The sequence below is a fragment of the Rhinoderma darwinii genome, chromosome 13 (assembly GCF_050947455.1).
Source record: "Rhinoderma darwinii isolate aRhiDar2 chromosome 13, aRhiDar2.hap1, whole genome shotgun sequence".
In the NCBI taxonomy this organism is placed as follows: domain Eukaryota; kingdom Metazoa; phylum Chordata; class Amphibia; order Anura; family Rhinodermatidae; genus Rhinoderma; species Rhinoderma darwinii.
The window spans coordinates 2,420,415-2,435,180 of record NC_134699.1 but is presented as its reverse complement, the minus strand read 5'-3'; the positions used below and the strand labels follow the sequence as shown (position 1 = coordinate 2,435,180).

Below are 14,766 nucleotides of genomic sequence, written 5' to 3'. Positions count from 1 at the left end.
CGGTTTGTGAACTCGAGCTATAAAACTGTAATGAGAGCTCTGTACAATGTATCCCGCACCTCCAGCCCTGCCCTACCCACAATAGCACCACCCAGCGCGCACTTGTACCAACATCTCCATTTGTGTAGCCCTCGGGTACTCCTGGGTACCACCATTCAATGACCAAAAAAAAGGAGTTTGGCAGCACCTGCTGCTGGCACAGAAACCAGACCTTCCGCAAACAGAGGCCCATTCATGGGCAGCCTGGACTTTAATATAGATTTTTACAGCTCCTAGTTGAAAGTGGCCTAAATACCTTCTAAGACCTTTACTGCCGGCTCTTGTGGGTGGAAGCGTCAGGAAATTAATTCCACATCATTGGACAAACACATAAAAGCAGCATTGTTTCCCAGAATGCTTCACTCTGTCAGGGTGAACAACTATTGTGATGTGATTATTGATCCCTCAGAAGCTGCTCCGCATCTTCCATCTGGTCCTATACTGCCAGGAGAACGTATATGGGGCCAAGGAAAGGATCAGTCATCGTGCGCCTGTAAATAGAAGCTCAGGTCACAGAGCCAATTGTCGGATTTATCCTTTTCAATGACTTCATATTTACAGACCAATGGTAAATGTCAGAGTTACATTCGGTTTTATCTCTGCTAATATTAGACCTCAGACAATGTCATTTGTTCAAGATTTCAGATCGCAAAAAAATCCACAATGGTCTTTATGGGTGACCAGAGATTGCAGCTGCGTCATTTATGGTGAAATGAACATGTCTATACGCTGCCGGCCATGTCACCTACAGTATATGTACATCACACGCATCACCCACTCAGTCTATCAGTCACACCTATGGACTTCTAGATGAAAGTTACCCGGAGCCGTCCACACAGCCCCTGTATCTGTGACATTGGGTAGCAATTACAATGAGGGCGGGAACGACTGCCAAAACTTCCACTGCAGACAAAATCCACGTGTAGAACATTTCGGTTTTCTGTGTGTTCGGTCTTGGCTTTTGTGTTTGCTACAGTACGACAAAAACAGAATAAGGCTCTGTTCACATCTGCATTGGGGTCCCGTTCTGACGGTCCGTCTGAGGTTTCCGTTTCCATCGCCATTGATTTCAATGGTGACGGATCCGGTGCCCGTGGTTTCCGTTTGTCTCTTTTGTGCACCAGATCCGTCGTTTTGCCGGAAGCAATAGCGTAGTCGACTACGGAACGTCAGAACGGGACCCCAACGCAGATGTGAACAGAGCCTTGGGCTATTATATCTCACTAGTTGATAAGGGGGAGTATGATCGGATACGTCTGAAGGAATTTGTCATTGTACAGGACGTGAAGATGTGACAGGGACGGAAACTGATTTTTCACTTGATCCCCCCGTTTCCGCGCTGACTGTGGATCTGTGAATATTTACTTTGTCTGGAATGATTTTATTTATATTGTCTTTTGTCTACAGTTAATGAAATTATCAGGAAGGAGTTTTCTGTTCTGCCTGCAAGAAATCAAACATAGAAGAGTGAAGCTGCCAGACCTCTCTTACTGAACGCTTCCTTCCCTGACCTCCGCGATCCTCCCGCCTCGTCCACCCCACCTTCTGTTTCCTCTCCGTCCACTGCAAGCTGCCGATTCCAGCACCACAAACAATATCCTGGCACCGAGCTCCGCCGCGCTTCTGTAAACATCAAAGCCGTAAGACTCATTGTCCTGTCATGAGAAGCGTATCCCAGGACCGATGGGGAGACGTGAGATGGTTTGTAAGATCTGACGAGAGCAACGCCGCTTATTGAGAGTCCGGGAGTGAATCCTGATGATGTGGCTCTCCAGCTGTAGTGCACTACTAGTTCCAGGATGCCCTACTGTGCTGTTATATAGGTATTACCGCCTTCTTATTACTGTCGCCTTCATTCCCTGAACAATTCTTCTCATAATCCAGACAATGCAAGCAGAAAATAAGATTATTATATTTTATCTTAAAATAAATATATATCTTTTGTATAGGAGGATTTGTGCCATTTGAAGCAGGGATCATGGAAGGACTCCCCGTTCCTGCCACTTCTATGTACAGCCCCCGCTTACTCCTCCCGTACACCCCTAATCCAGCGCTGAGCGATCCCTGCTGTAAAATGTAAGAGATCTCCTAGAGACCTCCCGACAGCAACTGTAAATACTGAATGCAGAATGTTATTTATTGTCTAATCAAATGTTTAGAATGAGGAATTTTACTAATTTGCTTGTTTTATAGATATATATATATATATATGAGCCGCATCTGTAGATTTCTGTGGTATATAATGCTTTAAAAAAAAAGTCGTTTATCTGAGGTGTCCCAGGGACCATAAATGAGTGGAGCGGAGCCCATCACGTAGGAAAACATGCATGAGCCAGTAAGGCTCTGTTCACATCACATTCAATCCCTTTGCAGGAGGGTTACCCAACGTATGCCACTGTATAGGCATACAGGTCACCCATAGGCATCTTGACACTCTTGGCATCCTTTGGGTAAATAGGCCCCTAAGGACATAACGATATTTCCAGTATCATACGCCGAATGTAGATGAGAGACGTGATGTGAACGGAGCCTTAGTTCCAGTGTCACGTCTGGTTACCGTGGTAAATAACAGAGTTTTATATAAAGCTCTTGACACGGGGCGGCGTCAGAGCGCGACGCGGCGTATACTCGCATGTTTGCAGTTGTTTTCCCCAAATATGACAATGATTGCAGTAAAACCCTTATAGATTTGCCTGTCGTTCAGGCTGTGCTTTGTGGTGCAATTTTATGCTGCATCACTGACGTGTGTGAACGTGTCCTAAGTGTGACTCAGGGCAACTAGGAGCTGGTCAGAAGGAAAGCTGGAATGGGTGTTCATGCAGAGACCCTGCGAGCCGGTGTTATACGCGCCACCATGTTCTCCCCTACTAGCGGCTTATCACAAGTTTCATCAGGACTATAAGACAAGTGTCAGTGTGGTCCAATACGCTGCATCTGAATGAATCCCCAGAGGCGCTGAAAACTGCAATTTGACAATCGTTCTACACAGCGCAGTCAGTATTTGCCTCCACAGAATTGATGGGGGAGGGGGACGCAAGATACCACAGAGCACTTGATTAATGGGTGATCCAAAGAGAAGACGATCATTGAGGGTTGCAGGAAGTGACATATTGTGGGAGAGCAGACAATGTGGTTGGTGCCGTTACTTTCTGATCTGTCTTACAAACACAGTACAATACAATTACCAGCTATGGGCAGCACCACGAGATCACCACTCGGCCCTGCGGTTATATTCTCCCAGTTCTGCCAATTAGCCTCCTTTAATGGTTTATCAATTTCTTCAGATTAGGGGCAGAAAAATATATTTATACAGATGTAGCAGAGCTGAATGTGTCACATTGTTAGTGTTTTCTCAGATCAGGCAGTTGATTTTCGTTAGAACTGCAACTAAAAATACAGATCACAAATTACGATACATTGTAACAACTACCTCGGCTCTGCTACATCTGCACTTAGAGACCAGGGAGAAACGAAGTGATTCCGTCCCAAGTATTTACTCCACAAGCCTACACCACATCCTAACCTACTCCCTGACCAGCACGTTGACAGCTCTGCTCATCCACACACTTTCCGGATGGTGACTGAGGCTGCAGTTGCTGCTCCGCACTCTGGACCGCCCGGGGTTGGTGGGATCTGCATTGTGCGGTCAGTGAAGCCTTAATGTATTTATCTAATGCGGGAGATGTTCTCGCCCTGCCTGGACCGCCGCCATATTTGCACATGAGGAAATTCGGTTTTTCCTCAACAATGTGAATGTTTTTACCACCGTGCCTTCCTGTCATTGTACCAAAGAATCTCAAATCACATTGTGACGGCGGCGCAGGTTCTGAGGTATTTTCCATGAGCATCAGACGAGTGGCTGTGGAATGGAAGGAGCTCTGGGTTGTGGGTTTTCAGCTCTGCAGGTGCCGGATGATCCTAATCCCAACCAGTGTTGCCCACAAAGATGTCCAGCCTCAGCCCCAAATATTAAAATCCGGGTGTAGGGACCCTGGTATAGCCAGAATATGAGCCGTTCTATCCACTGTATGTAATAAAAAGAGGAACATTTCCTAGACCAACGGCCCCACATTTATTATGCTGGTGACTGATTTCAAATTTCTTTAAAAAAGTTAAAAAAATAATGTGGGTAATCTCAGCAACAAATAGAACGAACTATCGGCGAGTCCGGCCTAAGTCAGCCGCCGCGTACACGGATCAGATACCCCGTAGGTTTTGCTCACTCGTTCCTAACGACACAAGTCACCATCCCCCGGACTGTAGATTATAGATATATATACGTCTATGGCCGGTCTATTAGTGCGGTCCTGCCCAGAGCAACCAGGTTCCAGATATAATGAATGTTACACATTTTCTTTACTGGGTGGTATATAGCAGAAACTCTGCTCCATCTGTATGTTGATCATCTTTAGATTGTAAGCTCTTTAGAGCAGCTCAGCCAAGTGACAGGGTAAAGTTCATGTGTTATCCCCAAATTCTGTTGCTCTGTGGACACTGCGTCTACAGTATACGTTGGGAACGCTCCCAGCACATGCATTAAACGTATTCAGAGGCCAAAAGTGTGTCATTTTGGCCTCCGTCTGGGTGGTTTACGTTTGGATATCGCCCAAAAAAAAAAAAGCATACTGCGCAGTATGTTTTTTTTTTTTACAATGGTTCCCTATGGACACTGTGTAGCGGCCGTGCTGGATTACTGCAGCTCTGCTCCTATTCACATGAATACTGTAGCACGGCCGCTACACAGTGGTCGGAGCCGTCTGCCGACCGCTGCATAACTTCTGGCACCTGGAGGCAGCCGAAACAGCTGATCGGTGCGGGGTCTGTGTTTCGGACCCCTACTGATCATATACTAATGACCGATCCTGTGGAAAGGTCATCAGTATGAAAAACCTCCCCACCCCTTTAACAAGAATTCTCTAAAGACTCACATCAGGAGTGGCCGCTCTGCTCACCCCACATTGTAAATAGTTGTATGTAGAGGAGGATGAAGGCAGAGATCCTGTGACTTGTAGTCCTCCTCCTATAAATGTCTCCCCAGTGTTATGGAGTCGTCCTATTACCTGATCATGTACTAGACCAAAGAGCCCCGATCGTTCCAGCGTCCCGGGGGGCGACAGACGCTATTTGCACTTTCATAAATACAACTTATTGTGCTCATCACTCATGTACAATGTCTCATTATATGTACGCAGCTCCCCTGCCGCGCAATAAGGCTTGGAAATGTTCTCAGATGTTAACACCGCATGTTTTTTACATAAATACATTTTATATTCTGTATAACTTAACCTGTCTCTGTGTGATTATTCATCGGGGGAGGGTAGCGCAGAAACACTGACTTGCATGACTAGCACTTCCCTAATGTAGAAGGAGCTATTCCAGTAATACAAGCCAAGCAATGAAGAAATAACCTGAGGGTAGACAAGGCCTCACCATCCCCTCCACACATGTTGCTCCCACCTATTTCTATCCCCCCCTCCCCACACTTGTACCACTGTTACCAGAGCCAGGGGCAGTAGCCCCCAAAGGATCCCCTCCGCAGCACCAGTAGCATGAATGTGCGCCATGGAATACAATGTGGGATCCAACCTCAGGGAGAGAATAACAGAGAACAGGGCACAGGCGGCAAGAGCTGCGACATGCTGCAGAATATTTGGGTAGGGTCCTGAGTGGCTATGGTGGTCCCCCGTGCTCTGGGCATCTTAGAAGGGTGACTTCTGCCATGTGATGCCGATCAATGATTTGAGTGGCATTGTGGGCTCTGACCATGGGTTTCTTCCTAGGATCAGGTAGCCGGTATTACTGGGCATATGGTTTGACACGACTTGTGCACAACTTTTATTTCTACACTTTCTAACTGTTGATATCAGCGTAAAAATGATGGAGACACATAATACGTTTGGTGCACGCCCTGAACCCCATTAATTTGAGGCAATTTGTTTAGTAAATCTCCCTATAAATAATAAACTATCCGGTACAGCATGGACTCGGCCTATTATTAGGGGATGTTCACACGGCTTATTTTCGGCAGTTTTTTGGGCCTGCAAATGGCCGAAATATCAGAAGCCTCCAAACATCTGCCCATTGATTGCAATGGAAAAAACAGCGTTCTGTTCCGACGGAGTGTTTTTTTTTTTGTTTTGTTTTTTTAACGGCCGCGTAAAAAAACGCCTTGAAACAGCTTTGTATTGTCAGACTTTTTTGCTAAGCGTGTGAACACAGCCTTATAGACAACCCTGCCCAGTATCGGGGTGGATCCACATGCGGCAGATGTTGTTTCAGAAATTTCTGCCACTTACAATCCGCTCCGTTCATCTGATTGTGGCGGTTTCTGCAGCAGGTGCCGGGATTTGCGATGTGTTGCTGCAACCTGTAGGTAATACGGTCTGTCACTCGCTGCGGCCTCATCCACCATCTTTCAGCACCGGTGTATTACACGTCTCTCTGGTGGAGTTTTATACTTCCCTGACTCTTCCTCACATCTGACAGTAACGCAGGAAGCGGGGGAGGTGTCAATACTGAGGTCTCCGACCACCGCTCATGTCTAAACCTTTCAAGGAGGAAGTTATTGATGGATGAATGTGTTTCTGAGGGATCAGTGACCACAATATTGGCAGCAAAATCAATGGACAAAGGCTGGAATCCTCCGTCTCCTCCCTGTCCACCCACTGAATGTCTGGCTGTGAAGCTTTGGTTATAGGCGCAGCGTGCAGGGCTGAGCGCGACCTCACGGACCACTGTACATTATAGGATTGACCTCATGATCATCACTTTTATAATGGTCTGCGCCACGGTGTAGCATTTACAACAAATATTCCTGATTTTTTACTCCATAGAGAACATTCGTGCAGACCCGAGGCTCTCCAGCTGTTGTGGAACTACAATACCTGGCATTCTGGGGGTTGTAGTTCTGCAACAACTGGAGAGCCTCTGGTCTGCGAGAATTAAAAAAACAAGTATTGGGGAAATTTAATTAGCAAAATGCATCAGAATTTGACCAAAAAAGTGGTACATGCCGTGTGCCAAATGTTTTAGACCCTTTGCCCCAACAGTTTTGTGCCATTTTTTGGCCAACATATTGATGTAAAGTTCAGTAGATGAGGTGGCATAAGGGAAAACATTTTTTGTCTGACATGTCCAGCAAGATGCGCCAAATGTATCGTACAGCGTGCGTCACTGGCATTCATTTGGCGCAGTTCCTGCCTGTGTGGTCTAGTTTTATCCTGTAATAGTAATAAATAAGATGCAAGATGTCAGGATATGCTGAGAGTTGTAGCTCCACGACAGCTGGAGGGCCCCAGGTAACGGTCCGCGGCTGCAGAGGATACACAGTGGTTTCCCACACCTGCGCGGCTCCAGCAGTTCACGTTTGTCCCAGAGATGTTTGGTGTAAATCAGGAACCATTATAACGTAGCAGCCAAATAAACAGACTGAAGACTGCAGCACGACTCCGGGACTCCCAACATCATGACACACAGAACCAGCACCAGGCGCAGAATAAAGCAGACGCTACAATGTGAAGAGACTCCGAGCACCGCAGGCAGGTCTGGGCACCACAACTTTACACCGTCCTTGACACTTTTTCCATCCAAATTATCAATTCACAAAATGTAACAAACAGTTAAACTCCCAGAGCGGAGACCTGGAATAACGGACTGCAGGATCCGACTACACAGGGATATTCTGACGTCTGTTACCATGGGCACACACAGGTCTGCAGAGAAGCTGTATATGCACAATGGTAGAATTTGCTTTACTTTTCTCAGACGCACGGGAGAGCTGAACACAGACAAGGTCGACATTCCCTTCGCACCTGCTCTCCGTGTAGCATTCATTATACTTTCCATAATTACGGAGCCGGACGCCCTGGGTTAAGAATTTTCATATATATCAATTGTGTTTATGGAGACCGAGAACCCGCGAGCCCTTCACAAGCTACATATTCTGCTTCTGAGTGTTTTCATCGTCGTATTGATAGGAGCCGAATAAAAGATTATAAATGCATCTAAGCCCTAAAATTGTCCCATGTGCGTTATGAGATGTTCCCACATGAAGCTGAAACTAAAAAGCCTCAACATATAAAAACCAGAACCCAAATCCTGGTCCCGGCTGTATAGCGGACAATATGCAGAATCTGCAAGGTGGAACGGTCTGGTCTTATTACAATGCACTGCCCAGAGCGCCACCTGCAGGCCACACAACATAATTCACAGTTCATCAGTCATTGGCCTGTTTTTTTTTATCTGACAATCTATATATTATATCCCAGTGGTCTCTGATCTTTACAGTCACAATGTTATTTAGGCCCAGAAGCCTCATTGGCCGTTTATGAAAACGAGTGCAGACGAAGTGGAGCAGTTGCCCGTAGCGACCAATTAGATCACAGCCTGAATTTAATAACTTGCTCTAAAAATAAAAGTGACATCTGGATTGTGATTGGTTGCTGTGCAGGTGTAGCTGAACCTAGTGCTGTTCTATACACTCACAAGTAAAGTCCTGGCACCTATAGATTCAGCGTCCTGAGCAGTAAAATGCAAGTTCACCGACCAGGCCGTGTGCAGCGACAGGACAAGTATCTGAAGACCTACATTGTGGTACCTGCGGAATGATGGTCACAGATATATATATAGAAGAGGCTAAAAAAGCCCTTTCCCAGGTGACCTGATTATTTATAAACTAATAAAACAGAACTTATTGGATGTTTAATCTAAAAAAAACAAAAGAGTTTTTTGACGCGGAAACCGCGCCGCAAGACTCGTCAAAAACCGGCCGAAAATGCCTTCCATTGATTTCAATGAGAGGCGGAGGCGTCTTTTTCCCGTGAGGGGTAAAACCGTCTCGCGGGAGAAAGAAGGCACATGCCCTATCTTCGGGCGTTTAAGGCTCATGACCAGAGAAGCGTATTTCGCTGAGTTTTATGCCCACGGCGCTCAATGGCCGCGGTCGAAAAAACGCAGAGAAAATCGGCGTGCAAGGAGAGGAAAATCTGCCTCAAACTTCAAAACTGAATTTTGAGGCAGAATTTCCGCCTGCAAAAAACTCTGTGTGAACACAGCCTAAGAGCCAATGTAGTCGGATGGGTAAAGGGTCACTGCAGGTGATATTACTTTCCTCTGCTAGGGTACGTTCACACGGCCTATTTTCTGCCGTTTTTCGGGAGCCGTAAACGCCCGAAAAACGTCCGAAAAATCGGAAGCAGAACGCCTCCAAACATCTGCCCATTGATTTCAATGGGAAAACGGCGTTCTGTTCCGGAGCGTTTTTCGCTGCGTTTTTTTTATGCGTAAAAAAACGGCCACGAAAAAGAAGTGCAGGACACTTCTTGGGACGTTTTTGGAGCCGTTTTCCATAGACTATTGAAAAAAGCTCCAAAAACGGACGTAAAAAATGCAGCGAAAATCGCGAGTGACACAAAAACGTGTGAAAATCAGGAGCTGTATTCTCTTGAAAACAGCTCCATATTTTGAGACGCTTTTGACTCTGCATGTGAACATACCCCTACAATATATATGGGATTAACACATTATGTGCTGTCTGAACTACCGGCTGCAGTGAGCAAGTGGCCAAACTTGAAAGCCCCGACATGTTTTGCCGTATATACGGCTTCTTCAGAGGTATTAGGGAAAATGAATTAGCCCCATGTCGGGAGGCTTTCAAGTTATTTTAAAATGAAGGTATGTGATGGCTACTAGGTTTTATTACTTTATCTGTATACTATTAGGTCATCTGGGAAAAAGGCTTTTTTAGGTGTTATTGATAGATCATTTCCACCCACCAGTAAGGCCCCATGCACACGACCGTATTTTCATCTATCCGTAAATACGGATCCGCAGTCATCCGTATTTTACCCGTATATACAAAACATTATCCACAAATACGGTCCGTAACGCATTAATTCGTATATATACGGATGCATAAAGAAAAAGAAAAAAAAAGTAGGCTGCAAATGAGGTCACCAACATGTTGCCTATGCACATCCATAGCGTCCGTATTTACGGGAGCACCCATAGGCTTCCATGGGAGAGTCTGTGCCGTAATTACTGACAAGAATAGGACGGGTTCTATGATTTTTTTCAGCATGGATACCAGTCAGTAAAAACACTGGAAGGGGTAAGTGGCCAATAGAAATGAATGGGTCCATAATTACTGATGAAAAATACGGTCGCGTGCATGGGGCCTTCATATATTTGGCTTTACAGGTCACATAATATTCACACAGATTTAGAACCTTCTACAAATTATCAGTGGAACAGAAAATCAAGAAGATCCATGTGAAGGTGAGAAAATATCCTGATCATATAGTGAAAGAGCAGTGCTGCCCCCTAGAGAAAAATAGGAGAAACAGGCGAGAAGTGCAGCAGGAAGGCAGAGGAGCCAATTGTATTGTAGAGTAAAAGTAACCGTACCACACATGATAGGATTAGATACACTGCTCAGCAGACAGTATCACACATGATAGAATTAGATACACAGCTCAGCAGACAGTATCACACATGATAGGATTAGATACACCGCTCAGCAGACCGTATCACACATGATAGGATTAGATACACAGCTCAGCAGACAGTATCACACATGATAGGATTAGATACACAGCTCAGCAGACAGTATCACACATGATAGGATCAGATACACCGCTCAGCAGACAGTATCACACAATAGGATTAGATACACAGCTCAGCAGACAGTATCACACATGATAGGATTAGATACACTGCTCAGCAGACAGTATCACACATGATAGGATTAGATACACAGCTCAGCAGACAGTATGATACATGATAGGATTAGATACACAGCTCAGCAGACAGTATCACACATGATAGGATTAGATACACTGCTCAGCAGACAGTATCACACATGATAGGATTAGATACACAGCTCAGCAGACAGTATGATACATGATAGGATTAGATACAGCAGCTCAGCAGACAGTATCACACATAAGATTAGATACATAGGATTAGATACACAGCTCAGCAGACTGTCACACATGATAGGCTAAGATACACAGCTCAGCAGACAGTATCACACATAAGATTAGATACACAGCTCAGCAGACAGTATCACACAAGATTAGATACAGAGGCTCAGTAGATAGAATCACACAAGAAACATTGATACAGCGTAGATGGATTTTCTGATCATCATAAGGCCTTGTTCACACGTAGTAGATTCACTAGAGATTTTCCCTGCGGAAGGAAAATCTGCAGCGTATTAAAATAGTGGCAAAGTGGATGAGATTTTAACAAATCTCATCCACACACTGAAAAGATAATCTGCAGAGAAAACGTCCAGAAATCCAGCTGCAGTCCATGCATTTTTGTTGCAAATTTTCCCCATTAGGTTTAATAGTGAAGTGCAAATCCACAACAATTGCAAATGTTGCGATTTTTGTTGTGGAAAAGTTGCAAATCTGTATCAAAAGATCACAAGTACAGAAAGAAAGGACCAAATTCCTGTTTCAAATAGAGACAATGTCCATCCGCCGCTCCCGGGGCCATGACGCGGCTCCTTGTTACCCGGACTGTTCTCTGAGCTGTTGACCTCCGGCGATGACCTCCGGCGATGACCGGCGTGACTGCTACTTGGGCCACATGGGCCGCAGCGTCATTCCAGGAGGCCAGCTGCAAGAAGACCAGGAACGCGTCGCTATGACGATGTCACGGGGGGAGAGTATGGACTTTTTCTTTCACCAGTGTTTTCCGCAGTGGCCTTTCCGGCCAAATATTTGCACCAAATTATGTTGACACGGGTTGGATACACAGCGGAAATGTCTGCAGCCTATCCGACCCAGGACCCGCAGGGAATTACGGCCGAAAGTCTGCACCAAATTGTGTTTCATTTGGTAGAGAGGTCCATATGCCCCAGCCCCTCCGTCCAATCAAAATACTAAATAAATTACACAGATGGAAACATGATAAAATAATAACCTCCTCTATAAGTGTCAGGGGTCAAATGGCCTGTGATAATGTGCCCTGCTCCTACTATAATGTAACTCTCAGCCTGATCTACCAAAACATCAGCACACTCCTCCTGAAATACTCTGTACTGCTGGGGACGCCGCTCCTTCCATAATGTATTCAAGCGATGAGATTTTCAGGTAGGGTTACCCACCACCGGTGAAAAGCAGCGCACAATGCGCCCAGTAATCGCGGTGAAGGACACCGGATCCAGACCCTCACCCTCCGTGACCCGGCACATCTGCTGCAGGTTCACAGATGTCTTGTACTTATTCATTAGGCCACCAATGAGCTTCTGTTCAGCGCTGCCGGTTATAAATAGCCGGCTCCTATTTACGCAAATTCAGCTTTATTTTCATCACAGTCGTCCCCGGCAAACATATTTATTGGTTGCTCAGAGACGCCGCGCACCGAGCTCGCTGCAAGCAAACAGGCTGCATGTGTTTGTGTTTATAGACACAGATTGATTGTGACAGCAGCGCGGGTGAGTCAGAGCTCGCCCGGCCGGGGTGCGTTCCAGCTGGAGACACTCAGTGGACAAAAATGTCAAGGAAACCGCTGGAACTTTTCGATGTGCACAGGCCAAGATAGGCAGCCCACCCCGAGCAAACAGCACCAGCCCCGGACGCAGCGGTCATGCCTCCCGTAACCATGGCAACAACTTGTTTACTGCCCAAAGGTGACAGCGAAGAGACATTTTATGAATGAAATCAGTGATGGAGCAGAGGACGCCCCTCATGTACCGCGTCACCGGAAATCACGTCCTACAGATTACGGACTAATGTCCTGAGGATTACACGGCCCCATCACCCCGTCACTGGTCATAGAACTATTGGGACCCTGCATATGATTGGGCTCACACTCATTTTGATGCATTAGGGGCCCCTTAATATCTATAGATTTCAATTGGCAACATTAAGACAAACGTCAGACTTATTATGGACCCCGGATAGATCTTACAGGAGGGAAGCGGCACACAGGAAAAAAAGACGCAAGAAGAAAGATGCTCCCCCCCTCCAAGACATGAGGCCTATGACAACACTTACGAGCAATGTAGTCTGCACTGCAAATTATGATGAAATTCAGGGAGGCCCGGCCAGCGGACACCAGGGACTAGGGGCACCATACCACAAGATACCATGGACACCAAACAATCAGAGACTAGGAGTGCCACAGCACCAGACACATCTAAGAGAATTGGTAATCTCCAGAGGGTTCTGATAGGCAGCCATGAAGGAGGAAATCTACAATCTTGGCAGAACAACTTCGGGGGACACAAGCCGTTCATGTACAGGGGCCCCTGGGTAATAAGAGGATTGTATAGATGGTGGGATCAGCATGGAGGACTCCAGTCATCCCACACACTTCACATTACGCTGAAGGATTTCACCAATTCAAATCTAGAATTACACAATATCAACATGTCAGACATGACAAACACAGAGGAAAATCGACGTGGACACGAGGAAGAAACCTCAGCCCTGGACCTGTCATAATACAGGATCTAATCACCCAGAGCCGAACCTCTAGAGGGCGTCATAATGAAATAGTATGAGGCATGAATAATGCAGAGCCGACCCAGCGTGTCACAATATATTACCCGCTCCTGATACATTGTATTTCATTTCAGCGTCCAGCTGGGGGGATGACGAGAAGGAAATACATGGATTATTTTCCTATATTGATCCAAACAGAATATTCCCATCTAGAGAAGACGCAGATTACAGGTTTCCTTGTAATGGAATACAATCCCTACGACTGAGATGACACACAGGGGTCAATGACCACATAAAGACCCCCCCAAACTCCAGTCTGATAACCGCTATAGTGGCCGCCATCACGATGCCCATGGGGGTTGTCATTCATCTTTCAAACTAAATCTGCAATGTAAGTATACTCTGCCCCCCTATCCCTCTCCTACTGCTCTGCCTGTGTAAGTATGAAGCATCTTCTGGGACTGATCATCAACCAGGAAGCTCAGGATGAACAGAAATATGCAGCGGAACACTGCAAAGCATGGAATTGTGGGAGGACATGAAAACACAAAACCATACACAATAATTGCTGCTCTGAGCGCCCGCCTTGTTCTAAAGCACAGAAGACAAATCAGGAAAGTGACCTAGAACTATGTGGAGACCTGGAACAATGTGGAGACCTGGAACAATGTGGAGACCTGGAACAATGTGGAGACCTGGAACAATGTGGAGACCTGGAACAATGTGGAGACCTGGAACAATGTGGAGACCTGGAACAATGTGGAGACCTGGAACAATGTGGAGACCTGGAACAATGTGGAGACCTGGAACAATGTGGAGACCTGGAACAATGTGGAGACCTGGAACAATGTGGAGACCTGGAACAATGTGGAGACCTGGAACAATGTGGAGACCTGGAACAATGTGGAGACCTGGAACAATGTGGAGCCCTGGAACAATGTGGAGCCCTGGAACAATGTGGAGCCCTGGAACAATGTGGAGCCCTGGAACAATGTGGAGCCCTGGAACAATGTGGAGCCCTGGAACAATGTGGAGCCCTGGAACAATGTGGAGACCTGGAACAATGTGGAGACCTAGAACAATGTGGAGACCTGGAAAAATATGGAGACCTAGAACAATGTGGAGACCTGGAACAATATGGAGACCTGGAACAATATGGAGACCTGGAACAATATGGAGACCTGGAACAATATGGAGACCGCATGGAGTCGCAGGCCTGTACATCAGATCAATAAGGACTGCAGTCGTTCACAACCTACTGGCCCATGGC

At 46.1% G+C, this 14,766-nt stretch overlaps 1 protein-coding gene and 1 long non-coding RNA gene across 10 annotated transcripts in view; one reads left to right on the top strand and one right to left on the bottom strand.

Annotated features, from left to right (window-relative positions):
- NFATC2 (nuclear factor of activated T cells 2) overlaps window positions 1–5,307 on the top strand; it is a 99,410-nt gene extending 94,103 nt beyond the window's left edge. For 5 of the 6 annotated variants that reach the window (XM_075845509.1, XM_075845506.1, XM_075845510.1 and 2 more), the window contains one exon: window positions 1,447–5,307. In XM_075845509.1, the coding sequence (XP_075701624.1) occupies window positions 1,447–1,502 (56 nt within the window). In that variant the 3' untranslated portion in view covers window positions 1,503–5,307. The remainder of the gene's footprint in view (window positions 1–1,446) is intronic. The other variant, XR_012851559.1, reaches the window with a different exon arrangement.
- Window positions 1–14,766, bottom strand: part of LOC142665761 (uncharacterized) — a 320,337-nt gene that overhangs the window by 17,547 nt on the left and 288,024 nt on the right. The window lies entirely within an intron of this gene.